Genomic DNA, 27607 nt, shown 5'->3' with positions numbered 1-27607 from the left:
ATGATCCGATATGGCATCCTAAATTTCGACCCCATGCCGAATATATGAAATGGGCATCTTGTCGACGTGCCAATGGTCATTTTTCTTTGAGCTAATTACGCACGAGTTAACCAATCTATTGCGTGAAGCTGTTAAGAGATATAAACGCAGTAAAATCCCTAAAAGCTACCTAATTGATTGGATTTGACTAAAATTGCGTCAGGTCGATTTTAACCACAAAATTGAATTCAGTTTCAGAAATCAGACGTTCGAGCATGTCACGGTTCATATATAGGACGTTGTCTTATTTTTCGGGGAAAATTTCGTCAACTTTGGAATTTTTACGGAAAATCGATTCGGACAATTCGGAAAACGAACAGAAATTCGAATTGGCCTAATTAAAGGGTTTTTGGCCTCCTTACCGAGTCATTTGGTGATGGAGACTTGAAGAAATCGAATGGGCTTTTTCCTTGACAAAATTGGACACCAAATTGGGAAATTTGGTGGAAATTAAGGTCCAAAATTGAAGAAATTCGAAGCTAGGCATGGGGGATGCAACAATTGGCATCAAATTGAATTAATTGTAGGAAATTTATTCAAGAAAGAATTAGGGGACATGAGTATAAGCTTGAAAGACTTCTTAGGCATCTAATGATGAATTAGATATTTTCTCTTGGGCTTTTCTCCTATTTTCCCATGTCCTACGTGGCCGACCCCTCTGCTTTTCCACTTCATTTTCTGCTTCGCTTCCTGCCCATCCGTGGACCTCTGCAGCAGCCCACGATCTTCCTCCATTTCTGCCAAACCGTTGCCAGCGTCTTCACTTTCCACCGAGTCAACTCCAAATGCTACCAGCAGTCAAGAAGCCGAGCCCCTGCACCGATTGAAACCAGCGAATCACATCCACGCCACGCTGCTGCTTCATTGTTCTCTCCATCGCAAATCCTCCAAGGCAGTCCTCCAAGCTGCCGCGTGCTAGCTTCCACCCACGGAGCCCCCAACGCCAGCACAGAGTCAACGATCCAACAGAATTCTTCTCGAAGCTGACTCGCAAGCCCGTTCGTCTCTCTCTCCTTCGTTCGCGCGTCCCCACCGAATTCCCAGCTTGTGGCCACATGTCCATGTGCGGTATCTGCCTTCCTTTCATCCCTCGAAGCCCAGTGTTCCCCTGCAGCAACGCACGAAGCCAGCTGCTCCTCTGCCGGTTCTGTTCACGCCCACGGCCCGCACAAATTCAGCCCAGCATCTCCACAAATTTTCAGCGTCTTCGGCCCATCTTCAGTCCGCAAGCCCAGCCCATTTGAAGCCGCAAGTCAGGCCAGAATCAGCCTGTCTTCAGCCTCCGCAATTCTTCAGCCCGGTTCAGCCCATTTGAAGCCCGTGAAATCAGCCCGGCCTGTGTGTCTCAGCCCATCACTTAAAGCTCAGCCAAGGCCAGCAGTAATCGTGGGCCCTTGCAAGGCTTGTTTGGCCCAGCCCAAGCTCCCCTCGGCGTCGCCGTAGGCCCGAGTTTCGGCCACTTTCGCGCCGCCGTCGCGGTGAACCAGTTTTCGCATTAAACCGGTGAGTTTATGCACTGAACTTTTCTTAGTAGGCTAATGACATTTAAGGGTGTTTAGATTTAAGTAAGCTTAGATTAGTGTAATTATTAGTTTATTTAATTAATTTAGGTTAGTTAGATTAGTGATTTAGGTGGTTAGAAATTGTAATTAGTTAGTTTATTATGGCCTAGTAGTTAGAAGGGTTAATATCCTAAAAACCCTAAACTGATACATATGTGACAAATTTACCATAAACTATTTTTTTAACCATAAAAAACTCTAAACTGATACACCTGTGACAAATTTACCCCGACTAACCATAAAAAAAAACCCTAAAGTGGTACATTTATGACAAATTTACCCAAAACTAATTTATTGAACCACAAAAAAACCCAAAACTGGTAAATTTGTGACAATTATACCCTTTGGTAAATTGGATTAATACCACAAAAAAATCACAAAAATTATAAACTATGACAAACGGAGTGTAAAATCTCAAATCGATATACTAATCAACTGTCACGTGTCATTTAACTTAATTAAAATTTAACGAAAACTAACAGAGGGTAAATTTATCACAAGTATACCAGTTTGGAGTAAATTCGTCAAAGGTGTACCAGTTTAGGGTTTTTGGTGGTCAAAAAAATAGTTTATGATAAATTTATCACGGGTGTACCAGTTTGGAGTTTTTCAAGGTATTAACCCTAGTTATAATGGTTAGGAAAATTTAATTAGTTCAATAGGTGGTTAGATTAGCAATTTTAAGCCTAAGTTTGTATTTATTGAATTAATGTGTATTTATTTAATTAATTTAATTATTATTAATTATTTTCCGGAAATTAGACCGGATAGCCAGTTACCACAATTTTATACCGATTGCAATAGTGTGGTTAATTTCTGCAATTGAGTGTGAATTATGCAAATTGAGTGGAAACTATAATTTTTTGGGTATTTATCCTAAAATTAAGTAATTTCAATAATTAATTAGAAATTATCATGGCGTCGGTTTACAACGCCAAAATGTTTTCAAACACTATATAAATAGTGGGATTTTTTAAAGTAAAGATATGGAAATTTTGGCTCAAATCGACCGTGTACCCACACACGATTATTTTTATCGAGTATTTTTAACAAGAAGAAAATAGGCCAGGATATTATTTTAATTGAGAAATTTGAGTGCGAAGCACAATGTCATTGGCCGAGACTAGATAATCGTGTTCTGGTTAAGAGAATCCGCCATCCGCTATGTGTCGGGTGAACAATGCTTTCAGATGGAAAGCCGTCTTGAGATAGACGTTGTCGTGCTCGATGGGACAAGACGACGCTTAGCTATGTGATGGATAAATCTACTATGTGACGAATAGATCCGTTGTATGACAGATAGATCCGCTATGTGATGGATAGATCCGTTGTATGTCAGTTAAATCCGTTATGTGACGGATAGATCCACTATGTGACAAATAATTCCGCTGTATGTCAATTAGATTCACCATGATGACAGTTAGGTCGTGCTTGTGTGACTGTAATCACTTGAAATGCATAATTGACTAAGGTGTGGTGATTGGTGGAAATGTGATTTGAGACATTTCAATTGGTGTATGAATTTGCTATATACACATGAGTGTTTGAGTTGATGCGCCTAATTATGAGACAAAATTGTGTGGCATGATATGAGACGTGTCATAACAATTTGGCTTATAATCGGGACCCTTGTGATTAATTGAATTGATGAAGTATTTCAATTGTTATATGCATTGTGATATGAACTGTGCTGACATGCAGAAAGGAACGGTGAGGTAAGTTCTATGCTCTAATTGTGTGGTTGTGTGGTTAGGGTGCCTCTAGGCATATTACCCTCCTAATCGAGGTTTAAAGCGTGAATTTGCTGAGATTTATATCTCATCTTGTCGTTGACTCATTTTTTAGGGCCGTAGAGTGGAGGATCTGCAGCCGAGTTGAAGTGATCTGAAGTGTAGGTCAGATAGGATGCTCCTTTTGAGAGTCGATTTTTTGAAGTCCTTTGATTGTAGACTCTTGTATATGACTCAGTTGATTTATAAAGGCATGCTTTGTTATGAATTTGGTGTCCTGCTTTTCTATCCCGAGATGATTACTGGAAGGGGATTTGTTAATCGCTTTCATATGTGTAATAAAAAGAAATGGTCGGCGACTCATTCTAGGAAGTTGCAAATTTTTATCACCACCGAGGAATGGGCACGCGCTCGAAGGATCAGGGCGTGACATCCAAAGCATGCAAATCGTCGAAAAGAAGTTAGGAAATACCATCATAAATCCTCGTTTCCTTAGTCTTTTTTGCTTTTTGCTCAAGCCACTGGCCGTCTTACTGCTTTTGCATCTCCCATGACTGGTCTCTCTGTGATTTGAGCACGCAATTCCCTCCAATTATGTACACGCCATTTTGTACTTGAAACAAGCGGCCTGTCTTCTATGTCTTCTAGTCTTCTTTATTTGGTCGATGTCTTCTTGCACTCCAATTGGAAATGAATCGGTCAATCCAGTCGGACTTTGTCAGGTTGATTTATTGCAATATCCGATAGGGAAATACAAGAAACAAAGATTCTAAGGTGAGTCAACATAATGGTGAAGTGTAATTATTTCTCCATTTTAATGTTCACGAAATGATTGAGAATGAAAAACGCAAAAAAAAAAAAAAAAAAAAAAAAAGTATAGGACTCAGGTTCCCAAGAATATTCCCTACCACATTGTAAGTCGATCCTTGCATCGACGGGCTCATTGTTGTCGCTACCATCTGCTCATTGTTGTCGCTATGTTGTCGCTACCAACTGCATGACGGGAGAGGACTCTTTCATTACAAGTCCGATGAATATTTCTATGGCCAACGGCTTTTTCAGCTTCTAATGTGGCTGAAAGAGTCCCCAATGTGTTGTGGCCATTTAATTCATCGCGGGTCCCACCTTTTAGGGCCTGTTTGTTAAAAAAAATAATTTATTTCTCAAAACGAAAATTTCTCTTTTGTTTCATGGAAGGAAAAAAAATAGAGACGTGTTTAATAAAAATTTTACTCTAAAAACAAAAAAAATTATTTTTTTCTTAGGAATAGATTTGGAACAGAAATAAAAAATAGAAAAAAAGTAGCTTTTTGTTCTAGGAACAATTTCTAAACTCAATTTTTCTTTTTTCTCTTTTTTTCTTCTCTTTTCTTCTTCCTCTTCTTCTTCTTCCTTTTGGCCATCGGCATTGGCCAGACGAGGGCCGGCAACCTCACCAGAGCGTCACCGGCCCCCAGAGACGCCGAGCCACAATGAGACTCGGCCTCGCCTAGCCACCTCCAAGACGGCGTCGCCGACATTGGCTCGGCGAGGCCGACCTCGCCGCTGGCTAGGCAAGCTCGACATCACTAAATCTAGGCAAGGTTGACCTTGCCCAGCCCAGGCAAGGCCAAGCCTGGCTAGATAGCGCAACGCGAGGCTCAGCCTCGCCAAGCCAAGGCAAGGCTGACCTCGCACTGCTTAGGTGAGGTCAAGCCTCATTGGTGGCTTGACGAGGCTTCGACGAGCTCGCCAACCCTCGCCAAACCTCACCTAGCTAGTCCCCAACCACCGCAGTGACTAGCAACCAACCACAAAGGAGGAAGAAGGAAAAAAAGGAAAAATATAATAAAATAAAAGAAATAACAAAATTATACAATTTTACCAAACGCAATTATATCCTAGGAATAGAATTTTTTTTACAGTTACCAAGTGCGTTCTTATACTCAGAAATTGTTCCTAAGAACATAAACAAAACAAAAATCATTTCTCATAAAAAATTATTTTTCGGAATGTAATCGTTACCAAATGCACCATTAGTATCTTATGCTGGTGTTTTTGTTTCTATTTTTTTTTTTTTTTTTTTGCAAATACACATTAACAAGGCCGGGGATGGTTAAGACATGAATGAAGCCAAGGCAAGGCTGACCTCGCACTGCCTAGGTGAGGTCAAGCCTCATTGGTGGCTTGACGAGGCTTCGACGAGCTCGCCAACCCTCGCCAGACCTCACCTAGCTAGTCCCCAACCACCGCAAAGGACGGGCAACCAACCACAAAGGAGGAAGAATGAAAAAAAAAAAAGGAAAATATAATAAAAATATAATAAAAATAAAAAGAAATAATAAAATTATACAATTTTACCAAACGCAATTATATCCCGGAATAGAATTTTTTTACAGCTTACCAAATGCGTTCTTATACTAAAAAAATTGTTCCTAGGAACATAAACAAAAAAAAAATATCTTTTATCATAAAAAAATTATTTTTCGGAACAGAATCGTTACCAAATGCATCATTAGTATCTTATGCTGGTGTTTTTTGCTTCTATTTATTTTTTTGCAAATACACATTAACGAGGCCGAGGATGGTTAAGACATGAATGGATAGGAAAGTCATATCCAGAACCACTTCCACCTAATAAGAAAAGAGTATAGTCGAGTCGGATCGGATTGGATCACGTTTGACGTGTCACTCAATTTCAATCCATGATTTAAGGGATTAAAAAAATAACAAAATGGAAGAAGGCATGACTGCGTTGCACTCAACCTGATAAGATAAATATCATCAAAGAGCATCTTGGCCACGGTCAAGCTGGACCAAATTGGGTAAAAGTTGCACGCTATCAACAAATAAGCACAAGGCATGTGTCTGCTTTCTTCTCATCGGTCTCCTCTCCTGTTGGGCTTTGTCAACCCCGCAGGAAGCGCGAAGCCGACGTTAATGCGTCACCAATCAATAGGACTTCCACCAAATCCAACTTTGACTTGAGGAGGACTCAGAGCACGAGTCGGTGAGAGTGTCGGGGTTGTGAGGCACCCCTCGCGCGGAGATCTCTTGCCAAAGTAGTTATTGTAGCAATATAGATTCGCTTTCGAGCCAAAGAGGATCCATTTGTCCATCAAACTCAATCAGTCTTTTGATAAAGGAAATCTCCCATGATACATCAATCTTCTACAATTTGTGCCAATCCCATTGATTGAGTCGATTTTTCATGATTTGTGTTGATTCCGTTGATTCCGTCGATAAAATAATCTTTCACAATCTATACCGATTCTATAAATTGCTATCACTAATATTGTAAATTGTTATTTTTATAAAATCTTTTTAAATGTATTTTTCCCGCTCATGTACATATTATAAATATAATACAAATCTCCACACTGATTATGTGTGTGATCAAATTCAAATTCATACTCTTTCAATCTTGACTCCATAATATTTTCCTTCAACCCATATTTCAAATCCAGCAGAGTTGGCAATTTGTACATAAGGTAACAAGTTTAAAGACCATAGACACTATAAATACATGGACTGTTTGCTTCAATTTAAAAGTTTAGGGTAGACTATTAAAGTTACTATGTTTAGTAAACGGTACAAATGCCGGACCTTCAAAGCTAGGAACTAGAAAGAGATGGCATGGCAAAACCTCACGATAATTTGTTTTCGTAACTAGGTCAAGCAAAACCAGAAGTAGGTGGCTTCCTCACTTCTTCACAAAGGGATGGTCTAGCAACTGCGCTGCAGAAGGCCGATTCTTTGGATTTCGCCGCAAGCATCTGCGGATGAAGTCTCGAGCATCTTTTGATAATGATTTCGGAAGCGGAGGAGGTTCGCCCTTGCGAATTTTCTCCAATGCTTGCTCTTGCCGCCTCAAGAACGAAAACGTATGAGACGCTATTGTTAATCACAAATCCAGGGGGAACTAACATATGACAGCCGGATAAATCAATAAGATTTGTAACAAATCTAAGGGCATCATGCTTCAAGCAATCATCTGCATTGATCATTCTGGAATCATGGTTACTGTAAAAGTAGGAGAAGTGGATGATACGTAACAGCTCGCATGGGCCAATGAGTGAATGCTTTCCAACTACTGCTAATAAAGCAAAAGTATCTATTGATTTTTGCTCAAAATTCTTAGATGTCCTAAATTTAACCAAAAAGTAGAAGAAACGGGGCGTCAGTTGCATGATTTACTATGGCTTTGAGTAGGATGGTCTTACTTTTTCTCCTTTATAATAAACAAAATTCATAGATAGGCACTACACACCGCAACCTTCACAATTCACTCCCAACTTCAGCAGCAGTCCTTCTATCAACAAAAGAGTGTTTTTGTGCTGTCGTGCCCTAAAAAGGAATAACATCAGTAGGTAATTTACTGGCTAGAGCCAGTAATTACCATCCCCATTCAAAACTTCCTACGTGTATGAAAAAGATGCCAACTTGACCTAGACCATCAAAATCGTCATAATATTCAAAAGTCACCAACCAAATTGAAAATACCTTCCAAATACAAATAAGTAACCCTAGCAGAGGATCCAAGTCAATGATTCAGAGAAGAGAAGCGGAAAACCAACACTCAAAATCAATGAGGGAATCAACAAGTTTGACGATGACGACTGACAGATGACAACCACACGTTGAAAGGACGCAGAAGGGAACACGAAGCAATCATTCTCGGTGCTGCTCCCAGAACTGGAGCAAAGATGGTGATGACAATATTAGGATTTGAATCTCTCTTGGCTGCTCGAGAACCATGTGACAGTGAAGGAGCAGATGGAAACATTCTTGAGACTGAATGGTAGGGTTATACGTGTACCGAATATCCATAGATGGGATACTATATACATTTGTACAATATGCCATTATCTAAACACATGCCACTGCCCACTCAGTGTACACTGGCAGCAGTAATTTAAAGTATTAGACAACAATGCCAAATTGGTTAAAAGAGAAAACCAAGATTCAAATATCAACCAAATTTTCATACCATGTTAGCTAACCATTTGCTCCAGAATCCCAACCATCGGACCTACATACTATCCACATCCTTTAACACAACCATACTCTTGATAATTGTCATTGAATTCACTGTCCTCTTTCTTTTCTATGCAGCAGCCTCACTCATTTTGTTTTTTCAGAATGATGGCCTAGTGGACTCATCACAACATGTGCTCAACTTATTTACTAACTCCGGCATAACATGGATCTCGAGGATATAAAACATAAAGAGAAGGTTAATTAAATACCGGTTCAAAGTCAGAATATTGACCCTCACGTGTTAATATCTCTAAAACAGTGCACCCTAGGCTCCAAATATCAGCTGCCAACCCATAGCTTCTGTTGTTTACATTTTTGAAGACCTGCAGTCGCAACAAATGAGGATAAAAAGAAATGGACATGATATGTGCCTTCTACAGCAAATGACAGTTTTTAAAAAATGGAAGCGGAAGTTGCAAACCTCAGGCGCCGTCCACAAATGAGTTCCTTCGAAGTATTTAGCCACATTCATTTCAGTGGCCTGAACGGAAATACAGCGAAAGTTGATACGTTATCTTGGAAAAGTAACCATGTTTGTCATGCGAGAAGGCCTATGTATTTGTACATGCATCTTTGTTGCCCACACACGCTTTGTGCATGTGTGTGTATTTTAGCATGTGCCTTTGCTGCTCATGCATGAGCGCACTGGGGGAAGAGATAGAGAGAGAGAGTTTGCTATCGCCGATGGGACATACCTTTGCCAATCCAAAGTCTGCGAGTTTCACGGATCCACTTGCATCAACCGGTATGTTGGCACATTGTATCCCTACAGAATGAACTGGAAGCATGAGAATCCAGCATAGCTGTTGGTAGGATTTATGAAAGGTTAAAGTTTTCATAATCATCCTCATAGTTAAGAATATTGCAAATTTACATTTCCACCTTCAAGCATTCGCATAGTAAAATAATCTTGTCTATGCTAGATAATGCTGTACTAGCTCATAACGTTACTTCGTTGTATGCTGATTATCACAACAGATCTACTTTTCATAACACTACATTTTCGTTCAAAGATCTGACAACTCCCTTAAATCCAGGAAAGTATTTGAATGAGTAAAAGAAGTATTATCAAAAGGCACCGAGGGAGTGTGCTATGAAACAAAATATTTAAGTTTCCCTGTGTTCGTCGTTCGGTTGTGATTTCTTTCCATACCAAAATCAACCATCCATCAGAAATGAGAAGCGTGAATCACTATTTTAATTCGTCAAAACTAAATGCAAAGTCAAGCATCTTTCTTATAATACTTGTGGACCACATTCTGGTCATGAAGATACTTTAAACCATTTAAAATTTGCCTAGTGTATACAGAGACTTGGGAATCTCTTGAGTTATATTTGTGATAAATGGTTGCAAGTGAACCTTTGGTCATCAGCTCAAGGAATATGCGAAGCTTCTTATCACCCTGGAAGAGAAAAGAAAATCATATATTACAATATCCAACCAAAAAATTTCTAATTATTAGGTGGAGGAGGAAAGGTATATAAGGCACATAGAAAACACATATGGATTACTTTAACACCTCCTAGGACATGCAAACTAAACCCGAAATGAAAGGAGAGCCATGCACAAAAAATCTAAGGGATACATGGCTCTAGAATCATGTTAGAACCCAAAAGATTAAGCTATGAGGTAGAAGGAGGCTACATGTATATAAGGTCCATCAAACCCTATAAACAAACGATGTGAGATACTTTAACAAAATACATCAAGAGACAACATACCAAATAACAAATGAAATAAAACATACTACACTGGATGTGTAGGCCTCTTATGACACCAAACTAATCATTGAATACATGACAACACCCGACCCGCAGCAATCGGGTGTGCCAAGGGAAGAGGCCCCTAGATGAGGCCCTGAGGTTAATTACGCTTCCTCAGGTGCACTTTGGTATTGAGGACCTCCTCAATAACCGGTCAACGTTTAGTGACAATCCGTTTGATAGGGGTTAACCGAGTAAAAGTTCGCATCCAATGACAATTTTAAAGCAAGTTTGTGAACTTGAAAAGGAAAAATATGGCAAGAACGAATGGGACCGAGCTCTTCTATTGCTCGTTTCCTCGGACAACACAAATATCCAAGTTATAAGCGGTCATCACGGTTTCAAGTTGCAGCAGTGCCAACGAAAACAGTTGCACAGTGCACCTGGCGGAAGAATAAGAGGTCATATAGCAATACAAAACAATGCGGTGGATTGTAAGGGTACCAAACCAAATTTTGCTCGTCAACAACAATCTTTTGCATATTTCATCTCCAAAAAGAATTTATGTCGTGGCACTTTATTAGAATCTGATTCTTCGTGTCAAACTGTCTAGAAAAAAATAATAACTGAAAGGTACTCAAACACTGAAGCCGCCAAGATGCGAACTACTTCCCTCGCTTAAACAATGATCAATTCCTTTTTGGTTCTCTCCATTGTAGAGGTTAAGAACTATATGATGTTGCATAAGAGTGAGTGGAACTAAATGACACGCTGGACTAGAATAGATGGGAAAAAATCAACTTGTGGTGGAACTCCATTGTTGTTACTACAGCCACGACCGGTAATAGACAAGAGCGAAATGGTCGGAGTTAGTCATCTGGACCATCAGATGGTCAATCAAAGGATTCCTGAAGACTAAAGCCTTCTCTTCCTTATCCTTTTCCCCACTTCGTGTTTTATTAGTCAGTGCTGCCGTTTCTCTAAGCGTTAGATTCCATTTTATTAAACCTGAGAGTTTGACCTTTGCAAGATAGCTAATTTGTAAATCATCAACCCCTAGAAAACGGAGGATTAATTGATTACAAGGATAGGCCCTCTTCATAAACTAACGTCTACATATTTTTTTACTCAAATAATCACAATTCTGGGTAATAATTAATTCATCACAAACTTTTCTTCTGGTGGGAGGGGACCTAAAATGTCTATCTATGTCATGAGTGGCTGTTATAGCTAAAAAGACGCAATTGCTGTAATCTTATTCCAAGGATAGTTGGAGCAAATACATGCAGGAACCTGCTGGGCAGTCTTGGGACTAGGAATCAGACTAGACCAACCGATCTGGTCCAGTCTAATGGAACCGGTCACTTGGCAAGTCCGCCTCCAAATTTCAGCATTTTGAAGGTAAATCCTTCCCAAAAAATATGCACTTATTGTTATTTTATGGTTTGTTGCTTTGTAAAAAAATATAGTCAAAATTGAGAAATGGACTGAAAACCACCCGCGAACTCGACCGACGCCCTTGGAACTGCCTAGATTTGGCTGGTCTGGTCCGGTTCGATATGATCCAGTCCAGGCAATTCCAATTCAGTCAGTTCGATATTCTCACCCTACTACAAATGGGTAAGAAGATCATATTGAGAATCGATTTCCGCCTCAAACAAGAAAGGGAAAAAAATGGGTTAGGTTAAGTCGGTTCTCAAATCATGGAAACATGTTCTTATGAGGTCTCACTCAATTTCACTCCACCAATAAAGGGATCAAAACAATTTTAAAAAAATAAAATTAAGGGAGGCATGATTGGGTTCTACTCAACCTGATAAGATAAAAATCATCGAAGAGCATTCTTGGCCGTGATCAAGCTGGACCAAGTTGGGTAAAGGTTGCACACTATCAACAAAAAAGAACAAGACACCTGTCCGCTTTCTTCTCAATGGTCTCCTCTCCTCTTAAGCTTTGTCATCCCCGAAGCGCGAAGTCAACTCCCACTTGAGGAGGATGCAGAGCACGAGAGTTGGAGAGAGGGTTGGGCTATGAAGCAGCCTTCGAGCGGAGATTTCTCACCGAAGTAGTTATCGTAGCAATTGAGATTCGCTTCCGAGACGGGGAGGATCCATTTGTCCCTCGTACTCTGTCAATCTTGACTCCTCAGTATTTTCTTTCGAACCCATCATATCAAATCTGGCAAAGTTTGCAATCTGTACATTTGTTAACAGGTTTTAAAACCATAGATACTATATATATATATATGCACGGTTCGCTTCAATTTAAAAGTTTAGAATAGGCTGTTAATGTTATAAACTTTTGAAGTAAATAGTCGAAATGTGATAAGTTGATGGAGGTATCTTCCCATTGGGCTCAAAGAAGACCTTCAGGTTTTATTTGGTCATCTATGTAAAAGTCAAATAGGATATGTCCTATCCTATTCTGTGCTTGGTAGCTGTCCAGGACACAAGCACAGGATAAAGAAGGATATATCTTGGAAAAAGAAAATCGTAATGCTACATTTGGTCTCTTGTGTTTATTTCCTATCCAAGATAAGATAAAATCAAATATATGAGAATATATAGTCAGGATAAAATTATGTAATGGGAAATATGAGATAGTAGTGGATACAATTTATTAAATTCAAGATATTAGAGTTATTTTTCTCCAATAACAAATGTTTTATATAATAAAACTAAAATAATAAAATAATAAAAATATATATATGATATTTGAATTTTAATATAAAAAAGAAAATTTAGAATAACGAAAAAAATTTATTTTTATTTATTCCTATTTTTATTTATGTATTTGAATTTCTCTCTACTCTATAATATATATATATATATATATATATATATATATTGTGCGTGTGTATATATATCTCTAGTATCTATACTATTACACAGACTAGGAATAATATTATAGTTTATTATTTGATAAATTTTTCATTAAGAAATGATGGAAGGAAAAAAAAAAAAAACAGAGAGATGGAAAAATAATATAATATAAACTTCAACATCATTAAGTCTGGCAAAGTCAAAGCCTCATTTGAAGCGAGCTTGTTGGAATCGGGTTAGCTCGAGCTTGCCTATGGCTGGTCGTCGACCGTCGTCGTGGCTAGTGAATAGCTGAAGAATAAGGAAAAATAAAAGTGAAAAACAAAAATAAATAATTAAAAAAATTATTTTTATAAAAGGAAAAATAAAAAATAATAGTAAATTCGATTTTTTAGAAAATCTAAAAATATTAAAGAAGTGCACGGATGAAAATTTAATCATATTTTTCATGCCAAACGGTAGAAAATAGTTTCTAATTTATTTTCAAATTTCAAGCAAAAACTAAAAATATTGTAATTTTTCTGAAAAATACTTTTAGAAACAATAGAAACTTATTTTTTAAAAATTATAAAAATTTTCCATTAAATTTTTATCGCGTGAAAGTGTTTTAACAATATTATTTAAAAAAAAAAAAAAAAAGAAACGAGCTATCATAAATTTAATTAAATAGGTCGGATATAGATTGAGAATTAGTCGGGTCGGGTAGCAGCTCCCTTATCCCGGGCAAACCGCGGAGCCTTGGTAACCTTTTCTGTTCGTAAAGGGCCGCGCTTCCTCCGCTATCCGAAATATCGCGATTATATTTTGTGGGTCCCACCTTTCAGCACGTAGAAAACCAACCATGACCATGATAGGGTTCGTGTCCCCTCGCTTCAGTATCTTCCTGCCTTCGCAAAGCTTTTTCCTCCTCTTCTCTTTGATCGCGATGCCGGAGGGAAGCTCCGACTGCATGTCCTCCACTTCTCCAACTCCTTCCCCCACGATCTGCCGCGCCTGCCCTTCGAATGAATTGGGTTGGTCGGATGGAGATGATTCGGACGGTTCTGCTGTTGAAGACGAGGAGTCGGTGGAGGATGAACATGGTGCGGGGAACATCCCTGCTGCCAGCGCTTTAGAACCGTGGCGCCCTGTTTCTCTCGCGCGGAGGTTCAAACGAAGAATCAACTCGTGGATGAAGATGCGGGTGTTGGGAAAGGGTTCGTTCGGAGATGTCTATGATGTCATCACTGAGTGAGATTCCCTCTTTCCTCTCTTTGATTAACGTTTAATGTTTGGGGGGCGAAGAATGATTGGATGTTTTTCGCATGGCGTCTGGGTGCCGTTGGGACCAAATCATGTAATCTTTTTGGTTCACAGAGACATGCCAAACACGCTTAAAGGATTTGATATTCATATTGGAGTTCTGGCTTGAGTGTTGTGGAACTTATTGAAATTTCGCTTCTTTATTTCCGCAGTGATGGATCCTACTTCGCTGTAAAGGAGATTTCTTTGTCAGATCATACCAATGATAGCTTACTGCAGCTTGAGCAGGTGACCGCTTGTGTCTTTCTGTATCTTTCTGTACTTGCACAACTATATACAACCATCGATCAGGTGTGTGTTCGATAATCTTTTTCTTTCGACTCTTTCTCTCTAGTGATACTCTGCTTTCTTTTTTCAGGACATTTCTCTTTTAAGTCAGTTGGAACATGAGAACATAGTTCAATATATCGGCACAGACAAGGTGCGGTTCGTTCTTGCTAAGTTGCTTTCTGCGGTGTCTTTCACTTTGGCATCGATTGTGATCTCACCGGCGCTCGGCAAAAATATTTTGGGGGTGTTATAGCAGCCACGAGATAGTGCTGTCATCATCATCACTGCATGTATTAGCTGCAATTATCTGTGCGGCTTTTTAGGAGTGACCGCGACTCATGACGGAGATGTCCACCACAAGAAAAGTTTGTGATGAATTTACCATTACCTGCACTAGTAATTATACGAGAAAGAAAATACATAGAGTAGATGTCAGTTTATGGAGCCATAACGAACTCAACAATGATTTCTAGTCCCTGTGAAAATAATTTCCTCAGGGCCTTTTCTCGGAGCCTCTTGTCTTCGTACACCTGATTGCTGTGGGAAGGATGTTGTCTTGATCCAATGATGGTTAGGTATTATAAGAGGCCCGTACGTCCGGCATCATTAGGATGAGAAAAAGTTAAACGTCACCGATGTGTGTTTCATTTTATATTCTATCTGGTACGGTTGTCTCTAGCGGATCTTGTTATAATATCCCATATAGTTTGTTTATGGTGTTTTGATGGGCCTTATATAATTGTAGCCCCCTTTCACCCAAAAGCATAATCTTTTGGGTTCTGACATAATTTCGGAAGCAGCTAATGCTGCAATTTATTTCCATACATGACTTCCTTTTCCGCTATTCCATGTGCCGTTTTTTTATCTGTTTGCACACAAGAGGGGCCTGTTATAGTATTCCACATTGCTTGTTTATGTAGTTTCAATGTGCCTTATATTCATTGTCTTGTTCCACCTAATAGCTTAGACTTTTGAGTTGGTTATTCTAACATATATGATTTTCACTCTCTTCCAGGATAATGAGAAGCTTTACGTATTCCTTGAGGTCATGATCAAAGGCTCAGTTGCAACTCTTTATCGAGAACGTGCCTTGATAGAACCCCAAGTCTCTTCTTACACCGGGCAAATTATAAATGGTTTAAAGTATCTTCATGACAAGAAGGTGATACACAGGTAGAAGAAAGATGCTTTTGCATTAGTAGTTTTGACTAATTGATATAGTGATTCGCACTTATCATTTCTGATGTAAAGTTGATTTTGTTAAGTAAAGAGATCATAACCAAACAAAGAGCACATTGAAATTTGTCTATCTTGTCCCATGCCATCCCATGGATCCTTTTGATGATACTTCTTTTACTTATCCAAATACTTTTTGTGAATTTGGGGGAGCTGTCAAATCCTTAAACCAAAATATAATGTTATGAGAAGTTGATTTCTCATGATAATCAGGAAACAACGGAGTAGCATTATGAGCTTGTTCTGTAATATTTAGCATAGACAAGATTCTTTTACTATGTGAATGCTTCAAGGTGGAAACATAAATTCGCAATACTGTTTACTGTGAGGGATGAAAACTTTTAACCTTCTAGATATCCTACTTGCATATGTGCTGGTTTCTCATGCCTCCAGTTCCTTGATTCTGTAGGGATATCAGATGTGCTAACATACTGATTGATGGAAACGGAGCTGTGAAACTTGCAGACTTTGGATGGGCAAAGGTATGTCCCATCAGCGAAATCAAGCTCTCTCTCTCTCTCTCTCTCTCTCTCTGTGCGTGCGTGAGCTCGCACGAGCAGCAAAGGCACATGCCCAAATACATACGCTAGACAAAGCATGTGCAAGCGACAAAGATGCATGTACATGTACACACACAAGCGCGCAAGACAAACACACCTATAGACTGCACAAACTAAAGCATGTGTTGTCCTTTACTTTTCCTAGATAACATATCAACTTTCTGTGTTTTTTCGTACAGGCCACCGAAATGAATGCTGCTAAATCCTTCAAAGGAACTCTTTTGTGGACGGCGCCTGAGGTTTGCAGCTAGCGCTGCCTTTTTTTAACATTCTATCATTGGCTGTAGAAGGCGTATATCATTTACATTTCTTTTTCATCCTCATTGGTTGTAACTGCAGGTCTTCGAAAGTGTAAACAACAGAAGCTATGGGTTGGCAGCTGATATTTGGAGCCTTGGGTGCACTGTTTTAGAGATGTTAACATGGGGGGGTCAATATTCTGGCTTTAAACTGGTATTTAAATAACCTTCTTTTTATGTTTTATATCCTCGAGATCCATGTTATGCTGGAGTTAGTAAATAAGTCGAGCACATGTTGTGATGAGTCCATTAGGCCGTCATTCTGAGAAAACTAAATGAGTAAGGGCACTACATGGAAATGTGTTAGGAGGTGTTGGTGAGAGAGCTACATGATGTGTGGTTTTTATGGTTAGCTCCTTCACTCTTTTACATTTGTTGTTCTACTATGCCTATTTATAGGCGTGAGTCACGGCCTTAGAAGATTTAGTCTTCTCTTGAATGCTAGACTTCTCTAGGCTTCTCTTACATGTTGGACTTTTCTTCTTTCTTCTAGAAAATTTGTCTAGGGAATTCTAGAAGTTTAGCAATTCTAGGAAATTCTAGAAAATGGATCACCATTTCCAACAAAATGAGAGAGGACAGTGAATTCATGAAAATTATCAAGAGTATGGTCATGTCAAAGGATATGGATGGTATTTAGGGCCGATGGTTGGGGTTCTGGAGCAAATGGTTAGCTAACATGGTATGAAAACTGGGTTGATATTTGAATCTTGGTTTTCTCTTTTAACCAATTTGGTATTGTTGTCTAAAACTTTAAATTACTGCTACAAGTGTACACTGAGTGGGCGGTGGCATGCGTTGAGATAATCGCATATTGTATATATGTAAATAGTATCTCATCTATGGATATTGGGTATACACATGACCCTACTATTCAGTCTCAAGAACCAATATCTGCTCCAGTAATTTAAAGGTTCTTGAGACGTGTGGTCATATGTATACCCAATATTGGGAGAAGCAAACACTATTCAGTCTCAAGAACCAATGAGGGAGTCGCCAAGAGAGATTCAAATCCCACTATTGTCATCACCATCTCTGCTCCAGTACTGGGAGAAGCACCAATATTGTTTGCTTCGTGTTGCCTTCTGTGTCTTTTCAACGTGTGGTTGTCCTCTGATCTGTCACTCATCATCATCAACCTTGGTGACTCCCTCATTGATTTCGCGTGTTGGTTATCCGCTTCTCTTCTCTGAATCAATCATTGACCTTGATCCTCTGCTTGGGTTAGTTATTTGGATATGGGAGGTATTTTCAATTTGGTTGGTAGACTTTTGAATATTATGACAATTTTGATGGTCTAGGTCAAGTCAGCATCTTTTTTCATATGCATAGTAAGTTTTCGAACAGGGATGGTAATTAGTGGCTCTAGCCAGTAAATTACCCACTGATGTTATTCCTTTTTAGGGCACAACACAAAAACACTCTTTTATTGATAGAATGACTGCTGCTGAAGTTGGGAGTGCTCTGGTCTTGCGAGTGAATTGTGAAGGTTGCACTGTCTAGTGCTTATCTATGAATTTTATTTATTATAAAGGAGAAAAAGGAATACCATCGTACTCAAAAGGCATAGTAAATCATGCAACTGATGCCCCGTTTCTTTTGCTTTTTGTTAAATATCGGACACTTACGAATTTTGAGCAAAAAGCGATAGATGCTTTTGCTTTATTGGCAGTAGTTGGAAAGGATTCACGCATTGATCCCCTCGAACTGTTTTGATGGTCTAGGTCATTCCAGAATGATTAATGCAGATGATTGCCAGAAGCATGATGCGCTTAGATTTGTTTACATATCTTATTGATTTATCCAGCTGTCATATGTTAGTTCCCACTGGATTTGTGATTAACACTAGCGTCTGCTCCGTTTTCATTCTTATTGCGGCAGGAGCAAGCATTGGAGAAAATTCACAAGGGTGAACGTCCTTCACTTCCAAAATATTTATCAAAAGATGCCCGAGACTTCATCAGTAGATGCTTGCAACGAAATCCGAAAATCGGCCTTCTGCAGCACAGTTGCTAGACCATCCCTATGTGATGAACCCACCTACTTTTCCTCGTCCTCATATATCGTGAGGTTTTGGCATGCCATCCCTTTTGGGTTCATTACTGTGAAGGTCTTCTTTGGGGCTAATGGGAAGATACCTTCGTCAACTTACGGCATTTCTACCGTTTAGTGCTTACTCCACTCCATAAATTCATAACATTAACAGTCTATTTTAAACCTTTAAGTTGGTGCGAACAGTCCATGTATATATAGTGTCTACGGTCTTTAAATTTATTACCGAATGTAAAAATTGCAAGCTCTGCTGGATTTGAAATGATGGATTAGAAGGAAAATATTGAGGAGTGAAGATTGATGGAGTTTGATGGACAAATGGATGCCTTCCACCTCGGATAATATTGTGCAACTTTAACGCAATTTGGCCTAGCTTGATTGTGGCCAAGAGGATACTTGACAATATTTGTCTTATCGTGTTGAGTGTTATATTTTTTAATCTCTTTAATCATGGAGCGAAATTGTATGTGATGTCATACGGACAAGTCTCCATGATTCGAGGATCAATCCGGCCCGATCCATTTTCTTTTTCTTATAGTTCTTTTTTTTTTTTTTATAGTTGGAGGTAGTTCTCAATATTATCTTCCAATCCACTGGAGTCTTAATTGAGTCTCGGCTTTGTTAAAATGTGTCATTCAAAAAGAAACAAAAACAAGAAACATCAATATACAAGAAACATCAATATAGGTTGTTAGAGGACCAATTTGACCCAACCCAATTTCTTTTCTTTCTAGTTGGTGCCGGCTTTTAACGTGATTTTCCTATCCATTTGTGTTTTAATTAAGCCTGGATTTCGTTAACACCTATCCTAACATAAATAAGAAACGTAGATATAGAATGCCAATTCGAGGCCAAACCAACCCGATCTTTTTTTAATTATTTTTTTTGTTCTCGATAAATCTTAGACTCTTGGCCTCGTTAAACAAATAAGGAAAAAAAGAAAAAGAATCACCAACGTTTAAAGTGTCGAAAATGCCCACAAAAATGATCACAGGAAGCCTTTTAACGAAATTACAAGTCCAGAAATAATTCATTGGACTAATCAAAATTAAAGTTTCATCCGACAGCCGCTCTCCTACGTTGTTTCTCCTTTCCACCCTTTGCGACCGCCGCTTGAATGGCGGAGTAGAGCTCTGCCACCGTGCGAATGGCGGAGAAGAGCTCCGAGTCCGACGGCTCCACCGTCTTCCTCAACTGCGCTTCGACGGAGGTATGTAGCTTGGGTGGGGGATTGGCGAGTACGAGGACATGGGGTACACCCGCCGCAATTTAGAACCATGGCGCCCTGTTTCTCCCCACGGGGTTTTCAAGCGAAGAATCAACTCATGGCAAAAGCAAAGGCTATTGGGAAAGGGGACATGTGAAGATGTCTATGAAGTCATGACTGCGTAAGATTTTTGTATATCTTTGACTTTCTTTTGTTTGGAATGCTGTATTATCAACATATCTTTTACACCAAATCTCTGCTTTCTATTTTTGCTTAAGCACACATTTAGATCATGATTACCACAATTGATCCCTAAAACTTTTTCCAGTAATCTTGTGACATCTTGATTTTCGAGTGATTTCGATGAGATGAAATGGGCTTTTCATCGACGTGCTTCTAGCCTTATTCTCTGAGAGGGCCCCTAGATAACTAGTCTATCAGGTGAAACCATTAAGGGATTTTAACACAATAGACTTGAGAATTCGACCAGGAATCGACTGCTCGACTGTGTTGATCTGCAAGGGTCATTACGACACTGTCAGAAATCGATCAGAGATTGAAGATATATCGATTCGAGTGAGATATGTAATCAGAGTGTGAGTGATTCCACCTGAATGCAAAATACTCATCGATCAGCACTAGACCGATTTTTCTATCGTTTTGGTACCCGGTGCCCATAATTGATACATCGAGATTTTCACGACAATTGAGAGTCGCCAATGTGTCGAAGATGTACAATGTGACTCGAGATGTATCGATCATGGGTCAATTGCACCAAAAATTCCTAAAAGTTACCCGGTAGACTAGGTCACGCTAAAAGCGCGCCGGATTGAAATTAACTGCGAACTTAAACCCAATTTCAGAAATTGAAAATTCGGTCATGTCACGACCTATTTTAGGAACGTTGACTCATTCTCTAAAGAATTTTCAGAGATTCCGAGATTTTTATGGAAAATCAGTTCGAACATTGCGGAAAATTAGTAGAAATTCAGATGGGCTAAATCGATGAAAATTGGGACTTCTAAATTGAGCATGTGAGTGTTAGGTTTATAGAAAATTATTCAGGATTTTTCTTTATCGAAATTGGACCTCAATTTGGGAAATTGAGTGATGAAATTGAAATTAAAGCTGTGAAATTTGGTTTTAAATAAGGGGCTGAAATTTTGGGCATTTAATTGGATAATATATGGATTAGAGGAAAGAAATAGGAGACAAGTGAGTTAATGTAATAGCTAAGATTGACAAGGTTGGGCCCCTCCTTGGCTTCTTGGACACGCTGGTCAGCACCCCTATCCGCTCGCCAATCCTGCTTCTTTTCCTTTTTCTTCCTTCGGTCTCTCAATTGGGCAGATCTCTCTCTCTCTCTCTCTCTCTCTCTCTCTCTCACGCCTGCTTTTCTCTCTCTCCGTGTGCGAGCACTCCCTACCGAAGCCATCAGCTGCTCCTCTCTTCGTTACCAGCATTTCCTTCTCCGCCGAGCTGCCACGAAGATCGAAGCAAGCCAGCTCATCTTCTTCTCCCATCTTTGCTGCACGTGGTGGTCAATCCTTGCAAGATTGTTGACTCCTTGCTGCGCGTCCATTTCCTCTTGCCTGCAAGCCCACAATCCACTGAGAAGCAATTCCACCAAAACAGTCTCCACCGAAGTTGGAGCTCGCCCTTGCTCCTTCCACCGAGTCCATCTCCGTGCTCGAGCTTCTCCACTTTCGGCCACATTTCGCTGTAGCTGGCCACGCATCAAGCAGCGATTGATGCTGCTTCTCGTCTCCATGCACGGTCAACAAACCGGCCATTTTTGACCCAGCAGCAGCGAACTCCCTCCTTCGCTACTTCCTTATCCAGCATCAACCAATCGAAGCAACTCCAATCCATGAGCCAGAATTCGGCCCAGCAAATTGCCACTTTTTCTGCAGCCCATCTTTGCACGTCTTTAGCCCATGCGTTTCTTCATTTCCAAGCCCACGCAATGCCAGCTCGCGTGAACAACCCACAAACCGTTGGAGTTCAGCCCATCTCCAGCAAAATTTGAAGCCCAAGCTCAGGCCCAAGTTCAGTTTGGTTTTAGCTCACTTGAAGTCAGCCCAAGAAGCCAGCGAAGCCCGGTCCGATGCAAAAGCAAATCTCAGATTTGGGCTGAGATTTGTTGGGCCCTTTTTAGGCCCGGTCCAAGTTTGTCGACGCCGTCGCGGTGAACCAGTTTTCGTGATATACCGGTGAGTTTATTTACTAAACTCTTCTTAGTAGGCTAATGACGTCTAAGGGGTGTTTAGATTTATTTAATTAGGAATTATGTGGTTAGTTAGATTAATTTAGTGATTTAATTATGCAATTATGCATGTTAGGTGGTTAGATTAGATTAAGCGAGGCCTAGATAAATTGTGCTATTTATCTAGAAGGGTTCGGGAATTTTCCGGGTCCATATTGGTATTTAATTTAGTGATTTTGGTCTAGGTTGGCATTTTAGTATTTAAATTGATTTATTTAATTAATTTTAGAAATTATTTAATTATTAATCATTTTCCGGAAATTAGTCCTGGATAGCTAGTGACCGGAATTTTGTGCTGATTGTAATGGTGTGTTCAATTTCTACTATTGAGTGTTAATTTATGTAAATTGAGTGCTATTGGAATTTCGAGTATTTAATTCCAAAATTTGTGAAATTTATTATTTATTCAGAAAATCTCAAGTGTCGGGTTTTAACACAAAAAATGGTTTTATGTAATATATAAACTAGTGAGATTTTAAATTGGAGAATATCAATTTTTCTAGTATGAATTGACCGTGTACTTACACACGACTATTTTATCGTGTATTTCTAATATAAAGAAAATAGGCCAGGTTCACTATTTTAATTGAGACATTTGAGTGCAATGCACAATGTCCTGGGCCGAGATTGATTGGTTGTATGTTGGTTAAGAGAAACCATCCTGGGTTGTTAAGCCAGATGTTACCCATTCATTGGGACTCGGGTCGCAATAGATTCTAGACCTATGCCCTTCGGGGAAGCCGTCTAATTGAGAGACGTCGCCGTGCTCAAAGGAGGTGAGACGACGCCTGGCAATGCCAGAAAACTGCCAATATTGGAGTCGGTCGTACCCTTGAGGAGTGTAATTAACAATTGAAACGTATGATTGTTGAGTTTGATACACCCGATTATGAGACCAAAACTGTGTGACATGGAATGGAATGTGTCATAACGGTTTAGCCTTATAATCAGGACCCTGGTGATTAATTGAATTGATGAGGTGTTCCAATTGTTATGTGCATTGATTATATGCATTGCGATATGAATTGTACTAACGTGCAGAAAGGAAACTGAGGCGAGGTAAGTCCTCTATGCCAATTGTGTGGTTGTGTGGCTAGAGCGCCCTGAAGCGTATTTCCCTCCTAATATGGGTTTAGTAGGTGGACTTGTTGAGACATTGTCTCACTGGTTATTGAATAACCATTTTCAGATCCTTAGAATGTGGTCATAGAAGACCAAGGTCTCGAAGTCTAAGGAGGAGGAGTATGGAGGATCGGTGGATGTGTCTTAGTAGTATGTCGTAGGACAACCTCTTGTGAGAGTCAACCTTTTTGTAGGCTTTCGACTAAACTCGTTTTGTGCCTGAATCTCGTTGTTTGTAAAAGTGTGCTTTTATGAATTGATATCCTGCTTTCCTATCCCGAGATGATTATTGTCAGGGGATTTATTTTCGCTTGCGCATGTGCTTAAAAATCAATAGGTCGACGACTCGTCCTGGAAAGTCACAAAATTATTATCGACCAAACAGAGATGGGCACGCGTTCAGGGTTCGGGGCGTGACAAATCTTGGTACAGTTGTGGATAGAACAAAAGAAACGCCAAACAGGCCATACCTACACACAACACATGGAAAATGAACCTGTTAATTAAGAACCATGAACACTCGATCCTTATCCTGATTCAATGGAGATAGGAGGAGCGGAATTGAACGTCGTTACCTACTCGATCTCGGCATAGTGCAGCAGAGGAATCACTAGGAAAAACGGAAGGATCTGCCAATGGAGAGCAAGAAAGCTTTTTTGATGGACCTAAGAACAAATCAATCTGAGTGTATATAATTGAGAAAACGTTCATAAATCGAATAGATATCAGGTTTCGATATAAACTTTTTATTTGTGGCCAAGTCCCATTTTCTTTGGATTTCATTATGCTTTAGTAAAATATTATTCTCGTGTTTTTTTTTCCTCTAGAACACTTGTTGACGTTTGTTCTATCACCCAAGAAAATTTTCCCATTGAATGGGCAATTAATTCCCCCTAATCGACATATTGCGTTCCTTTGGTCTATATGTTAATTTAGGCTCCGCAATCCAATGAAAAATATATGTCTTGCTTCTGTTAATTTAGTAAAATATTATTCTTGTGTTAAAATATGTCTCGAGTTTCAGTCCAATGTGAAATTCCGAACACTTTGAATTGGATATGTTGCGAACGTTCGAAATTGAGCAATGAAGATCCGAAGATCAACTTCCCAAAATTCGAATGTGCATTGGAGAATTTGGCCGCTAAAATAGGAAAGTCCAACTTTCACTTGGAGATATGTTTTGGATAAAATCGTTTAAGATAGGAAACAGAATCCTATGAGAAGTCGGCAAAGGAATAAGGGCCAATTAAATCTTGTGGTAAGATTTGCGTGTAATTCCTTTATGAGATTGAGAGATTATTTCTTGAGGAATTTCGGGAAAGAATAAGGGCCAATTAAATATTGTGGTAAAATTTGTGTGTAATTCCTTCGTGAGATTAAGAGATTATTTCTTGAGGAATTTCGAGGTTAAACACTGCATGCGTTATTGGATGTAATTTCCCTGTATCGCTTGATTTATAGTGAAATTCGTCGCTGCTCTCCCCGTGGACGTAAGTCTTTACGATCGAACCACATAAATCCGGTGTCCGATTTATTTTTTTTTCCATCTATATTATTGTTCGATCGCTCACTTTATTGCAACACTCGTGCTTTTTCTTTTCACTTTAGAACACTTGTTGGCATTGGTTGGCCTATCTCTCACCTTCAAAATTTGCAATATGAATTTTTGAATATTTACGTAAGCTAAAATTTGCTCCTCGTGATGAAATTTCAACCGCAAACGTCGGTTAGAGAGAACAATTGACTTTGAGGAGTCACTAGATGATCTAATATATTTTGCAAAAATTAAGTAAACAACCATAAGTTTTCTCAAGTTAAATTAATGTATCAACGACAGTTTATTCGAGGAAATTTTCCAGATGAAAGATGTGAAAATGGCATCAATATCCGAAACAGCGTCCTTCGCGAATGTAACAAAAGACAATGGACAAATAGAGCTTTTATACATTACTTCACATTCCATCAACTACAAACGCATGGATCTGTTAAATAATTTAACAACTTGTATATTCTTTTGGATGGAAGTGACAGAAAGAAAGCCCATCAATTTCGATTCTTTTTAAGGAAAAAAATGATAACTCATTTTTTATTGAAAAGATTAAACTTCTATATATTATCTGACTAACCCCAAACTTGTTTATCAAATAGTTGTAATTTGTACCTCCTTGATAATCATTTACTTACTCTTTGCATAATCAATTTTGGGGTCAAGTACAATGGGTGTTCTCCCATGTTTCATTTGAGGTATGGATGGCATAAGCGCCGCTATTCTGGCATAATCAGTGTGTGTCGGAAACATGGTTTAGAAACAATGAATTGATTGTAAATTCAAATGCTGAAGTGGAACTATGATATTAGTGAGACTAACTTTTTTTCCCCTCTTTTTTTCTTTATATCATCTGGGGTGGACGAATTATCTAAACTATGTGTGGTCAAGGCAGCATTCACAATTATATTCACTCTCATGCTTTCCTATTTCCACAGGGATGGATTCTTTTTCACCGTAAAGGAGGTTTCATTATTAGATCAAGCCTTTCCTATTTCAACAGGGATGGATTCTTTTTCACCATAAAGGAGGTTTCATTATTAGATCAAGGAAGCCAAGCCAGCTTAGTGCAGCTTGAGCTGGTAACTGCTCGTTTCATTCTGTATGTTGTGAATTGGCCTTTGGGCATGTGTCACGGGCTGATCAATTGGGATCGTGACCGCGTGGCGACTCGGGCTAGCTAAGTCTTTCTTGATCGAACACTTGCTCGCTCGCTCATCACCCAAGCCAAGCCTTGCTTGATCGAACTCTCACTCGCTCGCTCAGCCGGATGAGAGAAAGTTTCTAGAGAGAGGGGCTTTGAAAATAAATGAGCTTTGTATTACTGAAATGATTGGATGGATACAAATGAGGGGGAAGGAATCACTTCTTATACTCGAGGTTCTCTAATTACATCCGTTGATCTAGAATTCATCCGGCGGACGAGATCGCACCACCTCAACTACCAACATAAATGATAAATATTAGCTACCAACATAAATAAAACTAGAGACTTCTAGAATTAGGCATAATGACGGTAATGCCCGCCCTTGAAAATTTCAGAAAGACGACTTGATGGGAATCCGAGAGAGCACAGGAGGTCCTCCACGGCAAGGTCACAGCCCCTTAGCACCGGAACCTCTTGGCCGTGACACATGACTACTTGATTAAGATCTTATAACTTCCAAGCTGACGTCTATGCGAAACTATTTATAAGGCTGTCGTATATACAACCATACTGGATTTAGTTAAATAGATTGGATATGGATTGAGTTATCCCGAGCAAACCGCGGAGCCTTGGTACCCTTTTCTGTTCGTACAGGGGCGCGGCGAACATAAATAAAGGACCGCGCTTCCTCCGCTATCCTTAAGTTGGCTAAAAGGCTATCCGAAATATCGAGATTATATTTTGTGGGTCCCACCCTTCAGCACGTAGAAAACCAACCATGATAGGGTTCGTGTCCCCTCGCTTCAGTATCTTCCCGCCTTCGCAAAGCTTTTTCCTCCTCTTCTCTTTGATCGCGATGCCGGAGGGAAGCTCCGACTGCATGTCACTCCACTTCTCCTCCTTCCCCCACGATCTTCTACACCTGCCCTTCGAATGAATTGGATTGGTCGGATGGAGATGATTCGGACGGTTCTGCTGTTGAAGACGAGGAGTCGGTGGAGGATGAACATGGTGCGGGGAACATCCCTTCTGCCGGCGATTTAGAACCATGGCGCCCCGTTTCTCTCGCGCGGAGGTTCAAACGAAGAATCAACTCGTGGAGGAAGTTGCGGGTGTTGGGAAAGGGTTCGTTCGGAGATGCCTATGATGTCATTACTGAGTGAGATTCCCTCTTCCTCTCTTTGATTATCGTTTAATGTTTGGGGGGCGAAGTATAATCGGATGTTTTTCTCATGGCGTCTGGGTGCCGTTGGGACCAAATCATGTAATCTTTTTGGTTCACAGAGACATGCCAAACACGCTTAAAGGATTTGATCTTCATATTGGAGTTCTAGGGAGTTCTAGCTTGAGTGTTGTGGAACTTATTGAAACCTCGCTTCTTTATCTCCACAGTGATGGATCCTACTTCGCTGTAAAGGAGATTTATTTGTCAGATCATACCAATCATAGCTTAGTGCAGCTTGAGCAGGTGACTGCTTGTGTCTTTCTGTATCTTTCTGTATTTGCACAACTATTCATAAGGCTGACGTATATACAACCATAGATCAGGTGTGTTCGATAATTTTTTTCTTTCGACTCTTTCTCTCTAGTGATACTCTGCTTTCTTTTTCAGGACATTTCTCTTTTAAGTCAGTTGGAACATGAGAACATAGTTCAATATATCGGCACAGACAAGGTGCGGTTCCTTCTTGCTAAGTTGTTTTTTGCGGTGTCTTTCACTTTGG

At 39.6% G+C, this 27607-nt stretch overlaps 2 protein-coding genes across 2 annotated transcripts in view; one reads left to right on the top strand and one right to left on the bottom strand.

Moving 5' to 3' along the window:
* Positions 1 to 6984: 6984 nt before the first annotated feature.
* On the bottom strand, positions 6985 to 13971 carry LOC120295838 (mitogen-activated protein kinase kinase kinase 5-like). Its single transcript, XM_039317434.1, has 7 exons — positions 13606 to 13971; positions 9596 to 9753; positions 9046 to 9118; positions 8772 to 8831; positions 8560 to 8673; positions 7814 to 7836; positions 6985 to 7333 (listed from the first exon to the last, which is right to left on the bottom strand). Exons 1-7 carry the CDS (start codon positions 13969 to 13971, stop codon positions 6985 to 6987), a joined length of 1143 nt encoding a protein of 380 aa, XP_039173368.1.
* LOC104452741 (mitogen-activated protein kinase kinase kinase 1-like) overlaps positions 13840 to 27607 on the top strand; it is a 36521-nt gene continuing 22753 nt past the window's right edge. Inside the window, exons 1-2 of the mRNA XM_039316666.1 lie at positions 13840 to 14106; positions 14331 to 14406. Coding sequence (XP_039172600.1) covers positions 14048 to 14106; positions 14331 to 14406 — 135 coding nt within the window. The 5' untranslated portion in view covers positions 13840 to 14047. The remainder of the gene's footprint in view (positions 14107 to 14330; positions 14407 to 27607) is intronic.

The sequence above is a fragment of the Eucalyptus grandis genome, chromosome 7 (assembly GCF_016545825.1).
Source record: "Eucalyptus grandis isolate ANBG69807.140 chromosome 7, ASM1654582v1, whole genome shotgun sequence".
NCBI lineage: Eukaryota > Viridiplantae > Streptophyta > Magnoliopsida > Myrtales > Myrtaceae > Eucalyptus > Eucalyptus grandis.
This window is presented reverse-complemented; position numbering and strand designations above follow the sequence as displayed.

Coding starts and splice junctions, on each gene's coding strand:
- LOC120295838 (XM_039317434.1), bottom strand. CDS start 13,971: ATGTTCCCCGCACCATGTTCATCCTCCACCGACTCCTCGTCTTCAACA. Junction 8,674..8,771: donor ATTTGTGGACGGCGCCTGAG/GTTTGCAACTTC, acceptor TTGCGACTGCAG/GTCTTCAAAAATGTAAACAA. Junction 7,334..7,813: donor TACTTATTTGTATTTGGAAG/GTATTTTCAATT, acceptor CTACTTTTACAG/TAACCATGATTCCAGAATGA.